The following is a 20,511-nucleotide window of genomic DNA, read 5'->3' as shown; positions in this document are numbered from 1 at the left end:
ACCGGTAGAGACAAGATGTGTGGAAGGCAGTGGACCCCAGGTTCACAGCTGGTGGAGCTGATCTCTGAGACAAGAGGGCTGTTGCCCGGCCCAGCGCGGGACACAAAGGCTAGAGAACCCCAGGAAAGAGTGAGTCTCCAGGAGAGGAGAGTGGAGGGCAACATGGGGAAGACTCAGGGTGAACAACTGTTGAAAAAGGGTGTGACAGTGGGTGAGGGCCGGGGCCCCTGCCTGATCTCTACTTGCCCCCACAGTGTGACTGGCTTATGCCGCCCTGTGTGTGCCCAGGGCTGTGTAAATGGCTCCTGTGTAGAACCTGATCACTGCCAGTGTCACTTTGGCTTTGTCGGCCGCAACTGCTCTACAGAGTGTCGCTGCAACCGCCACAGCGAGTGTGCAGGCGTTGGGGCCCAGGACCACTGCCTGCTGTGCCGGAACCACACCAAGGTATGTGAGCGGCGGCCTAGCGGCACAGGCCCTGGTCCAGAGACCGAGCCTCTCAACCTGTGTGTCGAAATGGTTTTTGTTTTTGTTTTGTTTTTTTTTTTTAATTGATTTTTAAAGTGTATTTTTGGCAGTGCTGGGGATGGAACCCCAGGCTGTTTGACATGCTAGGCAGGGTCTCTACCACTGAGTCACACTCACTGAGGGATTCTAGGCAGGTGTGCTACCACTGAAGCCCTGCCCATCCCTTATGCTGAGGCATCTTGAGGTTTATTTTCAGTCCTGAGAAGCCATGGTCAGGGAAGAGGTGGGCGAGCCCTATTCTGGGGAGATGTGAAAAGGTTTGGGGGACAGTGTGATAGTGGACAGAATAGGCCAGGGAAGGTGGTTGTATGGAAGACTTTGTAACTCAGGACTGAAGGGCTGGGGTAAGCAAGTGAAGTGGGGGCCAAATTGCAGCCCAGCTGGGGTGTGTCAAACCAGGTACCTGGCCCTGTGTTCCCCAGCCCTTCTGATGGCATTGTCCTGTGTTACTAGGGTAGCCACTGTGAGCAGTGTCTCCCACTGTTTGTGGGTTCAGCTTTGGGGGGCGGGACCTGCCGGCCCTGCCATGCCTTCTGTCGAGGGAACAGCCATGTATGCGTCTCCAGGAAAGAGCTAGAAATGGCCAGAAGGGAGCCAGAGAAGTACTCCCTGGATCCAGAGGAGGTGAGGGAATGAAGTCTTCACCCCTGGGTCTGACGGAGGAGAACGGGGCCTGGATTCCTGGGTCTGAGGGAAGAGGGCTGGGGCCTGGACCCCTAGTCTGAAAGAGGAGGCTGAACCTGAATCCTTGGGTGTGAGAGAGGAGGCTGGGCCTGGATCCCTGGGTCTAAGGAGGAGGCTGGGGCTGGACCCCTGGGTCTGAGGGAGGAGGGCTGGGCCTGGATCCCTGGGTCTGAGGGAGGAGGGCTGGGGCTGGACCCCTGGGTCTGAGGGAGGAGGCTGGGGCTGAACCCCTGGGTCTGAGGGAGGAGGATTGGGCCATGCATTTCTGTGTCCTTGCTTGGTCAGATTGAAAACTGGGTGACAGAAGGTCCGAGTGAAGATGACGCCGTGTGTGTGAACTGCCAGAATAACAGCTATGGGGACAAATGTGAGAGCTGCCTTCACGGATACTTCCTCCTGGACGGGAAATGCACCAAGTAAGAGGAAGGAGCCTGACCCTTGTCCTCACTGGAAGGAATGCTGGGAACTAGACCTCCCCTGCCTAGCTGTTTGCCAGTCAGAAATGAATGAATAAGAGAGCTGGAGACCAACCGAGGGACAAGGAAAAGGAAGGTAGCCCAGCTGGGAGGTTCCTCACAGAGGTCTGAACTGGGCTACAGAGAGGCCTGGAGGGAGAGAGTGGGCCCAGAAAGGCTGCTGGGGGAGTAGGAGTCAAGACTACCTCCCTTCTGTGCTTGCCCGCCTGAAGCTTCAGAGAGCTCTGGAGTCAGTCCAAGCTGATTGTCACCTAAGGACCCTGTGGCCTGGGGCAGTGGGCTGCAGAGGTCGCAGGCATTGGGCAGGCTGTGGCACAAAGGATGGCTCCAGCCCTAGGTGGAGGACGCTGCTTGACGAAGTGCCAATGAAACTTCACCAAGAGACTTGGTGACTGGCACGTGACTTCTTTTACTTTCAGGCAGTTGTTGGCATGAAGGGAGTTCCTGTTATGCAGCCCCTAGGGAAATCTATTCATATTCTTGGGGGAAATTCTGAAGATGGGCGTGGCCTGATAGAGTCACAGCAGGAAGGGCCTTCCTTGTGCCCTGAGGATTGTCTGGCTCAGCTCTGGATACAAGATGTCAGAAGTGTATCCATTGCCATTACTGGAGCAAATATAGAGGAAATAAGAACAGTGTGGGCTGATGGAAAAAGAATAAGATATCAGAGCCTTCTTTTCTGGGATCATATAAAACTAAGGAACAGAAAAATGCTATAATCAACCAATTAAGTGCTTGTTATGAGATATTTTGTAAAGCTTGCATTTTAGAAAACATCAAATGATTCTACACGTTAACTTGGTTAAGGTAGAAATAATTTCAGACCCTCTAACATACTGTAGCCCCTTAAGTAGCCAGCCTAGACACAGACTAAAAACACAAGGTCTGTGTTTGCAGACCCTGAGAAACTTTCTGATTTGACAGACACTGTCTGAAGATGTGGTTTCAGATAAGGGTATCTGGTTTGTACTTTGCTTTTTCTCCCTGGACATTTAGCGAGGATGTGAGGAGACCTGAGCTCTGATGCTTGCCAAATGACTTCCATAGTCAAAATGCTGCATAAAGAGACTCTGGATTAAAGAGAAAGCTGCTGAATCCTTAGATGTGCATTCGTCCCTTTCTTCTCTGCCTGCCGTGGGAGCTCCTTCAGCTCCTTCAGCCAATAGCCTTTAAGATACCACACCCACACCTCCACTTTGGGACCTGACCCCTGGCAAAGCTGGACTTGGGCAGGCATTCACCCCCACTACTCTTTTCCATCCTCAGATGCCAGTGTAATGGCCACGCTGACACCTGTAATGAGCAGGACGGGACAGGCTGCCCCTGTCAGAACAACACAGAGACGGGCACCTGCCAGGGCAGCTCTCCCAGTGACCGCCGAGACTGCTACAAGTACCAGGTGGGTCTGGAAAAGCCAGCTACTGGACTAGGTGCCACAGGAGCAAAAGGCCAGGGCTGGGCTAAGGGACTTGGGACCTAGCACATGGCTGTGAGTCTGGTTTGGGATGGAGATCAGCTTGCAGACTTGCTGAGTGCTGGGCAGTCATGCAGAGTCCAGATGTGGGCCTCGGGTCTCTTACTGTGACTGCAGTCACAGGTTGCAGGCCACAAGTGCCAGAGACCCGCCTTAGAGTACTCACGGTCTGAAAACAGGTCTGACTGGGCACAGCGGCACATGACAGCTATTCAGGAGCTGAGGCGGGGGGTCTTGAGTTCAGGGCAAGCCTGGGCAATAGAGAGATACTGTTTTAAAGGCAATACAGTCTGAGGATGTGGCTTAGCTGGTAGAATTCTCCCTTCACGTGTGAATCCGGGCTTTGAACTCTGACACTGCACAAACTGAGGTAGAGCTAGGAGGACCGGAGGTTCAAGGTTATCCTCAGCTATGTAGAGATTGTGAGGCCAGTCTGGGCTACACGAGAGCCTGTCACAAAACAACAGCAGCAGGAAGAACAACCAGAACCTCTGTGGCCTGGGGCCTCCGTTAAGGAATGGCTGCATCCAGGAGTTCACAGTGATGTCAGGAATGTCCCATGACTCTCCTCTCCTCTACTCTTCGCCAGCTTTGCTTGCTTTCTCCCACTTGGCTTTCCCTGTCAGGTGACTCCAGACTGGCAAGGGGCTCACTCATTAGTTCTAAACTTAGATTTAAATCCCCTTTCGGAACCAGGTCTGATGGCTCCAGTTTGTAATTCTAGTTCTCAGGAGGCTGAGGCAAGAGAATTACTGTCATTTCTAAGCTTGCATGGTACAAGACTCATTCTAAAAAACCTAACACAAAACCAAATTCTGCTTAGGCCCATTTCTCTTTTCTGAAGCAGAGTGACTGACTGCTGTGCCCTGCTCCTCCCACCCCCTCTGCAGGCCCAGACGGAGAGAACTTTCTGTCTCCAAGTCTTCTCTTGTCCAGGAACATAACTACTTGTCAATAGAGTTGTAGCTCCACCCCAAATTCAGCAGTTTCACAGCCTTGGTGATCTCTGCCCTTTGCATCCTAGACCAGAAACTTTGCTTTACTGATGTATGATTGAAAGACCACTGGGAATGCTGGGGAGATAGTTCAGTCAGCAGAGCGCCTGCTACACAGGCATTAAGACCTAAGTTTGTAGCCAGCCGTGGTGACCCTGGGGATGCTGGGAAGATAGTTCAGTCAACAAAGCACTGACTACAGAGGCATTAAGACCTAAGTCTATAGCAGGGCATGATGGTGCACACCTTTAATCCCAGCACTCAGGAGGCAGAGGCAGGCGGATTTCTGTGAGTTTGAGGCCAGCTTGGTCTACAAAGCAGGTTCCAGGACAGCCAGGGTTGTTATATAGAGAAACCCTGTCTCGAAAAACAAAACAGAACTAAAAAGACCTAAGTTTGGATCCGCAACTACACTTGAACATACATATTCACAAACATAAAATTCACTCACACATATACCACACACACACACACACACACACACACACACACAAATGCATTCACACACATACACAGAAAGCCTTGAAGCAATCCTCTATGATAGAGCACCTGCCTAGAATCCCCCAGTGAGAGGCTGGGGTGTGGCTCAATGGTAGCGCAAGAAGTCCCCCTTTACTAGGATTATAGGTGTGTAATGCTGTGCCCAGCAAAAACAAACAAACAAAACCTCATCACAAATATCCATTGACCTTTACTAGAGTGGACTGGAGACCAGTGCAGACTTCCTCCAGCCTCTGTTGGCTACTCCAAATAGTGTTTATTTGGTTCTGATAATTACAGCAATAATAGCCAGTATGTGGAGAGTGCCTAGGTGAGCCGCATGCTGTGCTTGGGAGGTAGTAGCTTAGCCCAGACGTGGAAGACTTGTCAAGGCTTTGCAGGGCCCTTGGCAGAATGTAGGCATGAGAAGAAAAGGCCCAGAGAGACCAAGGGTCCTATTCCAGTCACGGTGGCTGGCTAGGGGAGCCTGTCTGGATGGGAGTGGTTCCTGGTGAGTTACAGGAGTTGTGAGAGCTTGCCCCTATCCACATCTCTCATTCCACATATGTTCACTAAGCACCCAGTATATGCCTGATGCCTTGCAAGAAGTGGAGCCCCAGTGGATAACAAAGCAAGCACAATGTCTGTTCTCTGGGACTTGTGTTTAGGTGCTGGGGTAAGGTAAGCAGAAAAGCTTAAGCTGAGGTGAATGTAATGCTTCATGCCTGTAAACTCAGCACTTAGGAGGCTGAGGCAGGAAGATCAAGAGTTCAAGACTAGCTTGGGCTACACAGCAACACTCTGTCTCAAAAGCAAAACAGACAACACCCCTAGAAGTGGTAGGTGTGGTATCAGGACTGAGGAGGCCTTGGTAAGAAAGCGACACTTAAGGTGGAAATGACTGTGACAGACAAGTGGACCTGTGGCGCCATCTAGGCAGAGAGGATCAGCTGGTGCAGACGCCCTGATGTGGACATGTGCCCGACAGTTCAGAAGCCAGGTGGGCAGGCGAGGCTGCCAACTCTGAGCCAAGTGCCACGACTGTGATTTCAGTTCCCCGAGCAAGCCTTGGTTTCCATCTAAATGTGTTCAGTGAGCTCAGGTCCCTTGGAGGGCCATGCAGCTTGTGAGGATGTACAGCCAGGGTCCCACAGAACTCCTCAGGACTGAGCATCAGAGCCTGAGCTCGGCTGGGGTGCAGCTAGTGTGCTGTGGGGAAGCCCAGTGCAGTGGCTGTTTGGAACTGAGGGTCTCAATTCCAAACGGAGCTCAGCCCTGATGGCCCCCTCTACACCTTCCTGTTCACAGTGTGCCAAGTGCCGGGAGTCATTCCACGGGAGCCCTCTAGGGGGCCAGCAGTGTTACCGGCTCATCTCAGTGGAACAGGAGTGCTGCCTGGACCCTACTTCCCAGACCAACTGCTTCCACGAGCCCAAACGCCGGGCCCTGGGTCCTGGACGCACTGTGCTTTTTGGCGTGCAGCCCAAGTTCACCAACGTGGACATTCGCCTGACACTAGATGTCACCTTTGGTGCTGTGGACCTCTACGTCTCCACTTCCTATGACACCTTTGTGGTCCGAGTGGCCCCTGATACGGGTGTCCATACTGTGCATATCCAGCCGCCCCCACCTCCCCCACCTCCCCCTCCTCCCGCTGACGGTGGACCCCGGGTGGCCGGGGACCTAGGAGGACTAGGGACTGGAAGTGGTCCAGGCACTCCAGTGGAGCCACGAGTCCGGGAGGTGTGGCCCAGGGGCCTGATTACCTATGTGACAGTGACAGAGCCGTCGGCAGTGCTGGTGGTCCGCAGTGTGCGGGACAGGCTGGTGATCACCTATCCGCACGAGCACCATGCCCTCAAATCAAGCCGCTTCTACCTGCTGCTGCTGGGCGTGGGAGATCCCGGTGGGCCTGGTGCCAACGGCTCGGCGGACTCACAGGGCCTACTCTTCTTCCGGCAAGACCAGGCCCACATTGACCTGTTCGTCTTCTTCTCCGTCTTCTTTTCTTGCTTCTTCCTTTTCCTCTCACTCTGTGTTCTCCTCTGGAAGGCCAAGCAGGCCCTGGACCAGCGACAAGAGCAGCGCCGGCACCTGCAGGAGATGACCAAGATGGCCAGCCGCCCCTTTGCCAAGGTCACTGTTTGCTTCCCTCCAGAGCCTACTGGCCCAGCCCCTCCTTGGAAGCCAGCTGGGCTCCCACCTCCTGCCTTCCGCCGCTCTGAGCCTTTCCTAGCACCTCTATTGCTGACAGGAGCTGGGGGGCCCTGGGGACCCATGGGAGGGGGGTGCTGCCCACCAGGCCTCCCTGCCACCACAGCTGGCCTACGAGCTGGACCCATCACCCTTGAACCCACAGAAGATGGCATGGCTGGTGTGGCCACTCTGCTGCTTCAGCTGCCTGGGGGGCCTCATGCTCCCAACGGGGCCTGTCTTGGGTCAGCCCTTGTCACGCTGCGGCATAGGCTGCATGAGTACTGCGGGGGCAGCGGGGGTGCTGGAGGCAGTGGGCATGGGGGTGGTGGAGGCCGAAAGGGACTGTTGAGCCAGGACAATCTCACTAGCATGTCCCTTTGACCGGTCAAGAGTCCTCATCCACAGCCGCCAAGTCACCTGCTGACTTTGGACAGTCCTCAGAAACCACTGGCTCCCTTTCCCCAGGGTTCCCCCTTTGTTCTGCATTTAGCAACTATTTATTGAGCTGCTACTTTGTGCCTAGTACAGTTGTAGGCACAGAGCAAAGCAAGAGGTGAGAGGAACTTCCCTGGATTGATGGGACTTGGGTTCCTGGAAGGAGACACACATGTGCACACACATACACATGCACATACATACACATACATGCACACACACTCTTGCACACACTGGCTCAGAGAAGTGTCTTGACATTAGCAAGGTCTAACACTAAGGGATTGTGGATAACAATTAGGTGTTTGGAGAAACTAGGCTGGGAAAAGTGGCAGACTGAGGGAAGTTCTTTGGGAAATGATTCAGAGTTAAGGAAGCTATAAGGCTTTTGAAGGCCCTGAGGCTGGAACCAGTTTGTTTTATTAGAAGAACCAGAAACCTGGCCACTGCAACCCAGATCAAGTGTAAGACGAGGCTAGGGACAGGTAGGACCTTGGGCTGTATTCTTGGGAAGCTGTTGGGCAGTTCTGTGGTGGGGAATGAGGAGTCGTGGCTGTTCAAGAAGAGGGGGCTGGAGGGGACTGGAGAGGCTGCAGGTGGGAAGCAGTGACAGGAGGAGGGTGAGTCGGGATCAGATGCAGGAGAAGTGACAGGATGTGACAGTGTGCAGATGTTAGGATGAGGAAGGGGACACATCCAGATGGCCACTTCAAGGCCTGGGCCAGGGTGGAGTGAGGCCATTACTAAGAAGGGGCAGGCTGGGGCTTGTGGGAAAAATAGCCGAGTCCGGTTTGGGCTTGAGTCGGGTCTGACTGGGGACTCACCCAGAAAGCGCTTTGAGTGTTTCTGCAGGAGGGATCCAGGGCAGTGAGTTGTGGTGCTGGTGAATGCCGGCAGCTATTGAGAAGACACAGGACAGTGTCTTGTGTGTAGGAATAGGAACTGGGAGCTGCTAGGTCTTTCCTAGGCTGGAGGACAGAGTTCAGTGGTGACCTGAGACCAGGGTCACCAGCTGCAGCTGCGAATTCAGGCTTGTTTCAAGGGAGCCTCAGAGGAAAATCCTTTGCCTGAGATGCCTCACAACCTGCTCTAGCAAGTGTGAGGTGACAGTGGGGGTGGGGCATCCTGGGGGGGGGCACTCCACCCGGACCTCCTTTTTGGATGGAGATGCTCTTCTAACCCTTGAGGACTCCCTTCCCCCATCCTAGGCAGCTCCCTGAGCTTGGGACTCTTGCTTTCCCAAGACTTCGACTTCCACATGCTGTTTTGTCCTGTGGTGGGTTACCCCAGTCTGAGAGGCCTTGCTGCTGTGTGCGTGTCAGACGACAGGGACCACATCACATCCACAGGAGAGCAGCTGGAGCAGCAAATAAAGTGTGGGGAAGACACAGGTGTCTTGGGTGCCTCCTGTGTGCACGGGAGGGAGGGTTGAGTTCCGGATGAGTGGAGCATGTGTCCTTGTCCTGGTCCCACCTCAGAGTCATGTGTCCTGAGACTGGCTTTGGCATTGGAAATGTACCACAACGGGATCTCTTGCTCCCCAGAAGAGAGGCGAGGGGACAATGGGCAGGGACATCTTTGACCCTTTCTTTGTCTCTGCCAGAGTTTGACTCAGGGAGAAACAGACAGCCTGTGTCCAGGCATTGGCATTAGACAAGAAAAGCTGGGGTACAGAACACACAAACCATTCTGTTTCATCTGAGGAGCTGAGATGGAGAACTGGTAGAGCTGGGAAGACACTCAATAGTGTGGTAACTGGGCGCACATGGGCACTCTCTGAAACACTCAACAGTGTGGTAACTGGGCGCATATGGGCACTCTGAAACACTCAACAGTGTGGTAACTGGGCGCATATGGGCACTCTCTGAAACACACTCAACAGTGTGGTAACTGGGCGCACATGGGCACTCTCTGAAACACACTCAACAGTGTGGTAACTGGGCGCACATGGGCACTCTCTGAAACACTCAACAGTGTGGTAACTGGGCGCATATGGGCACTCTCTGAAACACACTCAACAGTGTGGTAACTGGGCGCACATGGGCACTCTCTGAAACACACTCAACAGTGTGGTAACTGGGCGCACATGGGCACTCTCTGAAACACTCAACAGTGTGGTAACTGGGTGCATATGGGCACTCTCTGAAACACTCAACAGTGTGGTAACTGGGCGCATATGGGCACTCTCTGAAACACACTCAACAGTGTGGTAACTGGGCGCACATGGGCACTCTCTGAAACACACTCAACAGTGTGGTAACTGGGCGCACATGGGCACTCTCTGAAACACTCAACAGTGTGGTAACTGGGCGCATATGGGCACTCTCTGAAACACACTCAACAGTGTGGTAACTGGGCGCACATGGGCACTCTCTGAAACACACTCAACAGTGTGGTAACTGGGCGCACATGGGCACTCTCTGAAACACTCAACAGTGTGGTAACTGGGTGCATATGGGCACTCTCTGAAACACTCAACAGTGTGGTAACTGGGCGCACGTGGGCACTCTCTGAAACACGCTCAACAGTGTGGTAACTGGGCGCACATGGGCACTCTCTGAAACACTCAACAGTGTGGTAACTGGGCGCATATGGGCACTCTCTGAAACACTCAACAGTGTGGTAACTGGGCGCACATGGGCACTCTCTGAAACACGCTCAACAGTGTGGTAACTGGGCGCACATGGGCACTCTCTGAAACACTCAACAGTGTGGTAACTGGGTGCATATGGGCACTCTCTGAAACACTCAACAGTGTGGTAACTGGGCGCACGTGGGCACTCTCTGAAACACGCTCAACAGTGTGGTAACTGGGCGCACATGGGCACTCTCTGAAACATACTCAACACCGAGACTGAAAAGCATCGTGTTTAACCATCTTAGTCCTCGGCCCCAGACTGTGCCAAAGCCTCGATGTAAGGGTGGGTGTGGACCTGAGCTCTCTGCCCTCAGCATGGATCTTCTGCCACAAGTGCTTTGCAGTACACCTTCCCCGTATGCTCGCCCCAACAGAAGTCACTTGCTTCAGTGCAGGCAAGGACGTGGCAGGCTGGACTTGAGAGAGATTGAAGTTTCCCATGTGACTCATGAACAACATGGGATTTCAAGGATCATTGGCTCCATGAGTTTTGCCTTTATAAGTTGCTGGTGGCTTTTACCCTTTAAGATGTGAATATAAACTTGGCTTTTTAAAAAAGACTTATTCGTGTGTATGTATGTGTGCATGTGAGTTCAGGTGCCTGAGTAAGCCAGAAGAGGGCGTCGGATCCCCTGGAAGTAATTACAGACAGTTGTGAGCTGTCCTGTAGGTGCTGTGAACCAAACTCCCTAACAGCCCCCAGTGCTCTTAACCACTGAGTCATCATCTCTCCAGCTTCCAGAAGAGGTTTTGTTTTTCAAATTAGGAACTGCTCTCAGAGGAGAAAATGGGCTCAGAAAGGTTTACAAACTCACTAAGATAACAGAAGTGGCAAGGTCAAAACTGGACCCCCCCATATGTTCAATTAGTTCTTTTGCAGTAAATGTCATCATACAAAGTGAATTGAGTTAAGGAGGTGGCGAGCTTGTGAGGGCTACGCTTGACAGGGTTTTCCCCAAAGGCCCATCTTGTCTGGAGGCTGATGGGAGAACAGGCTGTGGGGTCTCAGCATCTTCTGCTCTTGGCATCACACACATTGTGTGTGCAGGTACAAAACCCATACACATAAAATTTAAAACGTTATTTTTTTGAGGCAGTGTTTCTCTGTGTAGTCCTGGCTGTCCTGGGAACTAGCTCTGTAAACCAGGCTAGGCTTGAACTCAGTGATCTGCTTGCTTTCTACCTCATGAATTCTGGGATTAAAAGTGTGTGCCACCACTGCCTGGCCTAAAAATCTTTTTAAAAGAGTCTATAGATCCTAAGCAGGGGACAACATTGTTTGAAGAGTTCAAGTCTTTTTTGTTTGTTTTGTTTTTTGTTTTTCGAGGCAGGTTTTCTCTGTAGCTTTGGAGCCTGTCCTGGAACTCACTCTGTTGACCAGGCTGGCCTCCAACTCAGAGATCTGCCTTCCTCTGCCTCCCCAGTGCTGGGATTAAAGGCCTGCGCCACCACCGCCCGGTTTAAGTTTTACCTTCACTTTAAAAGCTTTTTTTTTTTAATTTGAGGTAGGGTCTCAGTATGCAGTTCAGGCTGGCCTCATACCATGCATCCCAGGCTGCCCAGGTGCCTCTTAAACTTCTGGCCTCAGCATCCTGCTGGGATTACAGCCAGCTTTGGCACCAAGACCAGCTTGCTTGTTTTGCTTATTTTCAGGATGTGGGCAGAGGTTCAGATAGGCCATCTGCAGCTTGAGGGCTAATGGTTTCTGAGACGCCTACAGGGAGCCTCAACAGCGTCATCTATGCTGCCTGTCCCATCAAACCCGTCTTCTCTGATACACCTAGACATCTTTCATGCATCCCACCTCACTCAACCTCCCACTGCACCCAAATTCCTTCTCCGCGACAATAAAAAGCATGTAGGCGAGGCTGGTTTTCCGGTTTTTATTGTGGGTGTACTTTTTGGCGGTGGCAAAGGGCAGTGGGACAGGCTTTCCAAGGAGTGCCCCCTCCCATCTCCTGAGAGGCCAGGCGTGGCCAGGTACTCGGGAGAGGGGAGAGGACGTTCTTACTCGCGGATCTTCAGTTCCCGCGCCATCTGACAGAGGGCGCAGGGGAGGCAAAAGGTGAGGGTAGCCCAATCGTGCCCGACGGAGCCCTGCAGGGTGGGAAAGAGAAATCGATAGGGGTCAGAAACCTTGCTCTGGGGTCCCAGGTGGCGGGTCCCCAGTCCTCAATCCCGGTGGTCCGGAATTGGGTCGCACCTGGATGTGGTAGCGCTCCCGCATGCCCGTGCGCAGAGAGTGCAAGCCTCCAGGCAGGTACGGTGCACAACAGCACTCCCCGAAGTCGTCAGAGATGCGGCAGGCGAGGCACAGTGGAGCGAAAGTGCCGCACAGACCTAGACAGGGTGGGATAGTCAGGGTCGGGACTTGCTGCGCTTGCTCTCAGGGAGGGCACACACGACGGCAAGGAGGGGTGAGGGTTCCCGGAGGACAGGAGTAAAGAAGGGAACAAAGACCCAAAGCAATCAGGGTCCAGTGGGGAGGACCAGCTGCTGAAGAGGGAGTCTGAGGGCTGGATGGTGAGATCCAAGGCACTGAAGATTGCAGAAGGGCCCATTCAGAGCCCCACAAAGGGGTAGGTGAAAGGTGTAGAATGGGTTGGGAGGAGTTTGGGGTGAGCTTCCGCCCCTTCCCACCTTCCCTGGGCACACTCACAGACGGGCATGTCGTTGCAGCAGTCGGTGAGGCCCGTGTGCCAATCGCTGAGCTGTGTCTGGTAGCAGGTATTGGCACACTGAGGCTGACTGGTCACTGGATAGGACATGGCTGTGGAGGTAGAGAAGAGGATCAACAGGCATCCTGGCAGGCCCTTCTGGGCCTTGGCACCCTTGCCACCCTTCCTTCTGCCGGGCAGTCTGGGCAGGCCACTTGGCCGCCCCCTTGAGGAAACATCGCTATACCCCTTCCATTTGGTCATCAACACCCCTAGTCTGTCCCTGTTGCTGTTGCCAACTATACATCTGGTTCAAGGTTGGGAGGAAAAGTGGGCACCACAGCTGGGCATTGCTTAGATTTGCCACCACCACCTCCTCCTCCACGACCGGGCTCCAGCATTTCAGGGGTCTCCGGGGTAAAAACAGGTGCCATTTATCTTCGAAGCCAGGGTGCCCAGGGAAGGGAGGCAGCCAGGTTCCTGGCTCCCCAAAGGTTGTTGGTCCATCCTGTGATCCCACCTTTGCCTTTCACGTTGTCGTGCATCTCAAACTGCATCTCGCTGGCCCTGAGGAGGTGGCTGCTGAGTGAAGGGCTGCAGGGGGTGGCTACGGCAGCTGCTACGGCAACGGGGTCTGTCCCAGGGACGCTGGATACTGGGCAAGGGAGGGCAAGGGGCTAGGGCCCTGGGGGAGCTGGACTCTCACGGGGAAGAGAGCTGAAGAGAAAGAGGCTGTGTTAGCCTGTTGGCTAGGATGGAAAGGGTGGGGCGAGCAACTCGCCCATCTTAACAGCTGCCCGACAGACCCCAGAGGACTCTTTTTGAAGCAGAGGCAGAGCTGGAGAGAAACAAAGAGAGCAAGGGACAGGGACAGGTGTGGCAGAGACAAAGAGCTCTGAGCCAGGTGCCCACGGAGACACTGCTAGAGACAACCACAAGCGCCAAGCACTTCGCCTCTGCAAGCCAATCTCACAGAGGGCCATAGGCTCAGACATGAAGAGAAGTGTACTGTTTCGGATGGACCAAGCCAAACAGATTAGGAGATTGGGTGCTGGGCCCCCGAATTTCTAAATTCAACTCAATACTTCTCAGGCTGGACAGGTGAGACTGGGAAGATGGGACTTTGGGAGAGAGCAAGATTCCTAGTTACTGACGATCAGAGATGAGCAAGGAGACGGAGCTGAGAGCCAGGTAGGTGGAGAACAGCCAAGGGGCCCTACCTGGAAACAGAGGCTCTGGGGGAGAGAAGATGCTCCTACCTGCAGACCCACGTGAGGAGGTGGCGATGGAGGTGACAGGGTGACACGCAGCAGACACTAAGTTCTCAGTGTCAGGCCAGGAGCCACTTATATGGGCCAGGCCGCATAGCCCTGGGCGGGGCTCTGACAGAGACACCTAGGGAGCCTAGCCGGTCTGCCTGATCCTCTTCCCTTCCGCCTGGATTTTCCATTCCCCACACCCCACTTCCCTTCGTGTCTCATCGCTCAGGACTGAAGTCCTGGGGGCAGAGGTAGAAACCAGAGTAGGGGTGAGATAGAGTCAGGGATGGAGAAGATTTGAGAAGCAGAGTGGTCCAAAAGAGAGGGGAAGATGGAGATGAGAGGAGAGTGGGGGATGCAGGAACTGAAGGGAGAGAGGAGATTATTGAGAGACAGAAGTGTAACATCTGGAGAGAAATAGCAAAAATATGAAGCAGGGTTTTGGAGAGGTCAGAACGACCTGTGGGCTGAGAGCAGGGTTAGGGGACCAATAAGGTGGGGGTGGGGTGGGGGTGGGATGAGTGAAGGGAGAGGGAGGCAAGAGCAGGCCTGGTGTGCTGTTCAGAGTAAGGGGGAGTGGGGATGATGGGTTTTTCTTTGCGGCCTCTTCTCGTCTTGCTTAGTAATTTTGTCATGTTGAAGGGGAACGAGGGACACTGTTTTTCCTGTTCAAGACCTGGAAACATGGTGGTGGCAGTGTGTTTTAGGGAGTGATTCATATGGGGACCAAAGTAAATAAGCACCTCATCTCCACTTGGAATGGGAAGGGAGGGGGCTGGCGACTGACAAGAAAAAGTGAGGGTGTAACTGGCCCTGGTTACAACCTGAGGGGTGGTCTGGGATGTGAGTCTGAGGAGGAGGCTAGGGTCTAGAACATGGGTCTGAGGGAGGAGTCTTGACCCCTGAACTGAGGGAGAAGGGCTGAGGTCTAGACCCTTGGATCTGAGGAGGAGGGTTGGGGTTGGGACCTGTGGGTTTGAGGGAGAAAAGCTGAGCCTGGGTGTGTCAATTTACATAAAGGAGGGTCTAGACCCTGGTGTCCCTTGATGAGACTGGGTGTTCCTAGAGAGCTAGATCCAAGTTTCCAATGTACTGGGCTTCAGGGGTAATGGGAATTGGATATTTGATTCGTCAAAGTTTTCCCCCAACAGGCCTGACAGGGTTTTTGGTGACTCAGTGGGGAAGCGGCATTAGAGTTGGGTGGAGTTCTTACCATGGGTGTCACCCCTAAAATATAGGAGGCACCAGAAAATTGGGGTGTCACCTCTAGAGAAGGTTGTGTCACCATGCCACAGTGTATGGGTATGAGGTGACAGCAAGGATCACCCGCTGGCCTGCAATCACAGCTTTCTCCAGACCTGTCCAACATTCTAGGGCCCAAACCTTTGTCTCTTGGCACCATCCAAATGGCTGGCTCGCTTTGTCGCAGATCCATGGCAGTGAGCATTATGTCTGTCCCTTGGTGTGGCCCCACATACTTAACTGACATTTCCCACTTCACTTTTGAGTACCTGTCTCCCCATTTCTCTGTCTCTGTCCAGCTCTAAATTAAGTCTGTCCTTTCTTTCTCCCTCCTTCCTTTCTTCCTTCATTTTCTTGTTTTTTTTCTTTTCTTTCTTTCTTTCTTTCTTTTTTTTTTTTTTTTTGAGACAGGCTTGCATGTAGCCCAAACTAGCCTCCAACTCACTGTGTACCTGAGAATGATTCTGGACATCTTGCCTCCACCTCCGAGTACTGAGATTATGGGCTCAAAATTACCAAGTCTGGTAATCAAACTAGTGCCGGGAATCAAATCAAGGGCCTTGTCCATGCTAGGCTAGCTGTCTGCTAACTGAGCTACATCCCCAGCTAGCTCCCTTCCTTCCTTCTGTTATTTCTTTATTTTGAGGCAGGGTTTTACTCTGTATGTAGCTAGGCTAGCCTCAATTTACGGCGATCCTCCCGCCTCAGCCTCCTGAGTTCTCAGATTGCAAGCATGAGCCATCACATCCCTTCCTTCTTTTCCTCATCTTTGCAGGTCTGTTTTGACATGTGTGTGTTTGCATCCTCTTTCTTGGTGTCTCTCCCCTCGACCCTGTGTTCGTGTCTCCTCATCCTGGGCCTGTGTCTCCTGTCACGGGTCTTTCCCCTGTCTCACCCTCCTCTAAGGCAGCCTCATGGCCTCTTCCCATATTACAGAGAAGGAACTGCAAGTAACTGCAAGTTATAACTGAGGACCACAGGCTCCCCAGGTGACAACCTGAGTGTTACGTTTAATGGCATAGCCTTGGGGCCGCCAATTAGATACAGCCACTCATGCAGAGGAGGAAACTGGGGCTGCAGAAATTGTGAGTTGGCTTGAAGTGGGAAGTAGGGTGGGGGATATCCAGACGTGTGAAGACATGAAGTCTGGGGAGCTGGGAAGTGTGCATGACCCAGCTGGCAGGGGCTTGACCTTGTCCCCCTTAGGTGGAGGACTGGTTACATATATAGTGCTTGGTTTCATTTTTAATTTTTGTTTTTGTTTTTCAAGACAGGGTTTCTCTGTGTAGCCCTGGCTGTCCTGGAAATTGCTCTGTAGGCCAGGCTGGCCTCGAACTCACAGAGATCTGCCTGCCTGAGCGCATCTGTGTGTGCTGCCACTACCCAGCTTTCTCTCTCTCTCTCTCTCTCTCCCTCCCTCCCTCCCTCCCTTCTTCCTTCCTTCCTTCCTTTCTATCTATCTTTCTTTCTATTTATCTATCTTTCTTTCTGTCTATCTATCTATCTATCTTTCTTTCTATCTATCTATCTATCTATCTATCTATCTATCTATCTATCTATCTATCTTTCTTTCTATCTATCTATCTATCTATCTATCTATCTATCTATCTATCTATCTATCTATCTATCTATCTTTCTATTTATCTACCTGTTTGTGTACAGATATTTTGCCTATATGTGTGTCTGTGCACCGTGAGCATGTCTGCTACCCACGGAGGCCAGAAAAGGGTACTAGATTCTTTCTTGGAGCTAAAATTACAGACAGCTGTGAACCACCATGTGGGTACTGAGAATTGAACCGGGGCCCTATGAACGAGCAGTCGGTGCTCTTAACCGCTGAGCCTAGGTTGTTAGGTTTGGCAGCAAGTAAGTGCCTTTGTCTGCTGAGCCAACATTTTTTCTCGCCTTCCCCATCCCTCACAAGACAGGGTTTCTCTGTGTAACAGCCCTGGCTGTCCTGGAGCTCATTCTGTAGACCAAGCTGGCCTTAAACTTACAGAGATTCACCTGCCTCTGCCTCCCAAGTGCTGGGTTTAAAGGTGTGCACCGACACTGCCAGGCTCTGCTGAGCCATCTTACTGGCTCCCAGAAGTTCAGTTGTGTTTTCAGATAGCATCTCAAATGAAGCCTAGGCTGTCCTTGAACTTAGGATCTCCCTGCCCAAGGATGAGGGATGGAATTATGTGTGTGCACCACCACACTGACTCTACTTGGAATTTCAGAGAAACAAAGAAGGTTCCAAGGTTGTTGTGTGGGAATATACTTATACCAAGACCAAGTCTAATTATTTATTGGCAATCCAGACTGCATTGTGCTTCTTGTATTTTATTTACCATGACTGGAGCGCTCTCTCCAGCAGCAAAACCCAGTGGGGTGGTGGTCCTGCATGCCCAGAACCTGGGTATCCAGCTCCCAGTCCTCTCCTCCTTCCCTGAGAATGTGCCTGGCCCCCACGCCCCCCACCCCTCTGCTTCCTCAGGACACCAGAGTCAGGTGTTCCAGCTCATCTCTCCCCGGAATTCAGGCATCCACATTTGAGCCCAGTTGCCCAACATAGGTTTCACAAGCAAGACAGGTTGTGCCATCCATGGCCCTGGCGGAACCAGTCTGACTGAGAGGACAAGTGGGGGGCCCCCCTTCCCAACCTAAGCCTACTGTTTCCTTTAGGGCCAACCCAGCAGAACAGGAGGGACCTGGGGAGCTTTAGGTGTGCCACCCACTGCCCTCTGTGTGGTTATGTGACTGTGTGTGACTTTTAAGAAGTCTTTTATGCAGGGCTTTTTCTTTTCTTTTTGCTTTCAATACATTCTGATCGCAGTTTCCCCTCCCTCCACTTCTCCCAGTCCCTGCCACCCCCAGCTCCACGTCTTCTCCATTTCCTTTCAGAAAAGAGCAGGCCTCCCAGGGATATCAGCCAAACGCTGCATGACAAGATACCATAAGACTAGGTACAAACCCTCAGATCAAGGCTGAACAGGACAACCCAGTAGGAGGAAGACAAAAGAGTCAGAGACACTTCCACTCCCTCTGTTGTGAGTCGCACAACCATAGCACACATTCAGGGGAGCTGGTGCAGACCAGGCAGGCTTCAGTCTCTGTGAGCCTCCATGAGCCCTACTTTATTGATTCTGTGCACTGCCTCATGTATCTCAAGCTTATCTTACGCCCACCAGGCGTGTCTTGAACATACTACGTAGCTCTAGCTGGCCTCAGACGCGCAATGGCTTTCCTGCCTTGGTCCCTGAGTTCTGGAACTATGTTCCTGGGCCACTGCTCTCCGTTTTTGCCTGTTTGGTCATTGAGACCAAGTGTCACTATTGTTGTGTAAGCTGTTTCTTTGACGCTTTTAAAAAATTATTACTGGACCAGTGAAATGGCTCAGTGCTAAGGGTGCTTGCTGCCAAGCCTGATTCCTAGAATCCACGTGGTAGAAAGAGAATTACAGTGTCCTCTGACTCCCATGTACTTGTTATGGCAAGTGCATGCACACACACTCACACATACTCTCTCTCTCACACACACGCACAATAATAATAACAAAATAAATAAATACACGTGCATGCAGAAGCCAGAGGCAGCATCAGTTTCCAAGGATAGGGCTAGGGTCAACTCAGGTCGCCAGGGTCACTCAGCAAGCCTCTTTACCAGATGAGCAACTTCACGGACGCTTCTTTGAGTACCAGTGAGCCCATTGCAATCATGCAGCAGAACAGCTGAGGTGACCTGAGACCTTGACTTGAAGTCATGGCAATCACAGCAGATATCTGGGCCTAAGGGGGCTGTTAACATTCCCTTTGGGAAGGAGGAGAAGGTCACCCCAAGATATTCCCAAGACCCCAGTTACTGTTCCCTCCTGCCCAGCTATACATAACCCTAGAAAATACTAACATGTAAATACAAACATTGAAGAAGGGTGGGACTTTATTGATGCAGCTTCCCAAGTCACCTATGGGCTTTAAATAACCCCAATAAATTTATCTATTTTTGTCAAGTTGTTCCTGATAGAATCTTTCTTTGGTCTGCCTGCGCCCTCTCTATTGGGGAGCAAATAGGTATTTTTCTTGCCTCTCCCCAGGAAAGTCATACAACAAACAATCCTATAGCCTTGAGGGATCTGGAATTTGCTGTGCAGCCCAGGCTCACCTTGAACTTTAACCATCTTGCCTCAGTGCTGGGATCACAGCCATGTACCAGTGTGCCCAGTTTTATTTATCTTTATTGATTGATACATAACCTTAGGTGACAGATTCTTGAGCCGAGAAACCTGGGTTTTTAATTCCAATTGCTTTATTTTATTACATTTATTTATTTGTTTGCACATGCTGTGGCACACGTGTAGAAGTCAGAGAACAACGTATGGGAGTCACGTCTTTCCTTTTGCCTTGTGGGTCCCAGGAATCGAATTTAGGTTGTCAGTCTGCCCCCCCCATTGCCGCTGGCTGTGAAAACTTGGGGCACATTTGTCAAACTTCTGTGACCTCAGCTTTCCCATCTGTGAGAGCGACTGTGTCAAATAGCATTGTTGAGGGGTTCGAGCAAGATGTTCAGTGTGAAAGGCTTGGCACAGTCTGTGGAAACACGCAGAAAACACCGGGCTATGGTAATGACGGTGATGCTTATGTGTTCAGCCTGTTGCTCTGGATACAAGAAGGAACAAAATCAAGTGTCTTGCTCATGCTCCTTCCAGCTAGCAGGCTTATCAGTCACTGGTCATGTAATTGTACCGCTGGGGCGTCTGTCTTGCCTGCGTTAGGAGGATATTTCCGTCAGTGCAGGTGACTATGTGGTTGTGGGACTGTTTTTTGTTTGTGCTCGTAGGATGTGATGTATGTTCTGTGGGTGCCGATATTGTAAGCTCACACCCGACTTCTGTTGGGAGGGCTCACATTTGGTATGATCTTGCATCTCCGACTGAGGTGCTGGAATGTGCCTGAAGTGGGAATCTTGAGAACACTTCTTTCAGTACCTGGGAACTTTGGGAAGCTGAGAGTTCCCCAAATGGGCTTCAGCTTCTGTTTACTGAGGCTGCTTGACCCAGTGGCTTGTGGAGAGATACAGGAGAAAGGGAAGGGTTAGAGGAGATGGTGTGGGCCAGGGAGACTCTGTGTTAGCAACACAGAGGGTAATGGCAGGGTGGGGAAAAGCTTCTTGGAGAGATGTGGATATCATCCATCCGTCCGTCCATCCATCCATCCATCCATCCATCCATCCATCCATCCATCCATCTATCCATCCATCATTTATGGAGCGAGCCTCTGACATGTGTCGAGGTCTCTAAGGTACAAGTGTTCAAGGCCTGGAGGGAAGTCCATCAGGACTTCCTGCCCCCAGGGAGACCCACCTGTGTTCATGAAGTGTTACAGCAGCAGTTCTAAGTGATGGAGAGAGATTGGGAGAAGGCGGACCTGTCCCCAGTCCTCCCTGAAGCATGATCTATCCAAATTAAAGAG

The 20,511-nt window shown here is 52.1% G+C and overlaps 2 protein-coding genes across 5 annotated transcripts in view; one reads left to right on the top strand and one right to left on the bottom strand.

Moving 5' to 3' along the window:
* The window catches only part of Megf8 (multiple EGF like domains 8), a 49,361-nt gene extending 38,898 nt beyond the window's left edge, over positions 1-10,463 (top strand). For all 3 annotated transcript variants that reach the window (XM_087907717.1, XM_087907715.1, XM_087907718.1), the window contains exons 37-41: positions 255-447; positions 982-1,152; positions 1,498-1,628; positions 2,955-3,087; positions 5,946-10,463. In XM_087907717.1, coding sequence (XP_087763843.1) covers positions 255-447; positions 982-1,152; positions 1,498-1,628; positions 2,955-3,087; positions 5,946-7,214 — 1,897 coding nt within the window. In that variant the 3' untranslated portion in view covers positions 7,215-10,463. The remainder of the gene's footprint in view (positions 1-254; positions 448-981; positions 1,153-1,497; positions 1,629-2,954; positions 3,088-5,945) is intronic.
* Positions 10,464-11,772: 1,309 nt separating this feature from the next.
* On the bottom strand, positions 11,773-13,967 carry Cnfn (cornifelin). 2 transcript variants are annotated; one of them, XM_087907722.1, is made up of 5 exons: positions 13,820-13,967; positions 13,081-13,277; positions 12,563-12,673; positions 12,107-12,243; positions 11,773-12,000 (listed from the first exon to the last, which is right to left on the bottom strand). In XM_087907722.1, exons 2-5 carry the CDS (start codon positions 13,115-13,117, stop codon positions 11,911-11,913), a joined length of 375 nt encoding a protein of 124 aa, XP_087763848.1. In that variant the 5' UTR covers positions 13,118-13,277; positions 13,820-13,967; the 3' UTR covers positions 11,773-11,910. The 2 variants fall into 2 exon arrangements, with proteins under 2 accessions (XP_087763848.1, XP_087763849.1); XM_087907723.1 differs by lacking the exon at positions 13,081-13,277 and having other exon boundaries at positions 13,820-13,959.
* Between the last annotated feature and the right edge of the window lie 6,544 nt (positions 13,968-20,511).

This window comes from Myodes glareolus, chromosome 1 (assembly GCF_982192425.1).
Source record: "Myodes glareolus chromosome 1, mMyoGla1.1, whole genome shotgun sequence".
Classification (NCBI taxonomy): domain Eukaryota; kingdom Metazoa; phylum Chordata; class Mammalia; order Rodentia; family Cricetidae; genus Myodes; species Myodes glareolus.
Note: the sequence above shows the minus strand (reverse complement) of the source record. Positions and strands in the feature narration are given on the sequence as shown.

What these genes read in the sequence shown, in the direction of transcription:
- Cnfn (XM_087907722.1), bottom strand. Translation starts at nt 13,117, where the DNA reads ATGCAGTTTGAGATGCACGACAACGTGAAAGGCAAAG. An exon ending in CTGCAACGACATGCCCGTCT is followed by an intron (nt 12,244 to 12,562) that starts GTGAGTGTGCCC and finishes CACCCTGTCTAG; the next exon opens with GTCTGTGCGGCACTTTCGCT. An exon ending in GGGAGCGCTACCACATCCAG is followed by an intron (nt 12,001 to 12,106) that starts GTGCGACCCAAT and finishes CCCACCCTGCAG; the next exon opens with GGCTCCGTCGGGCACGATTG.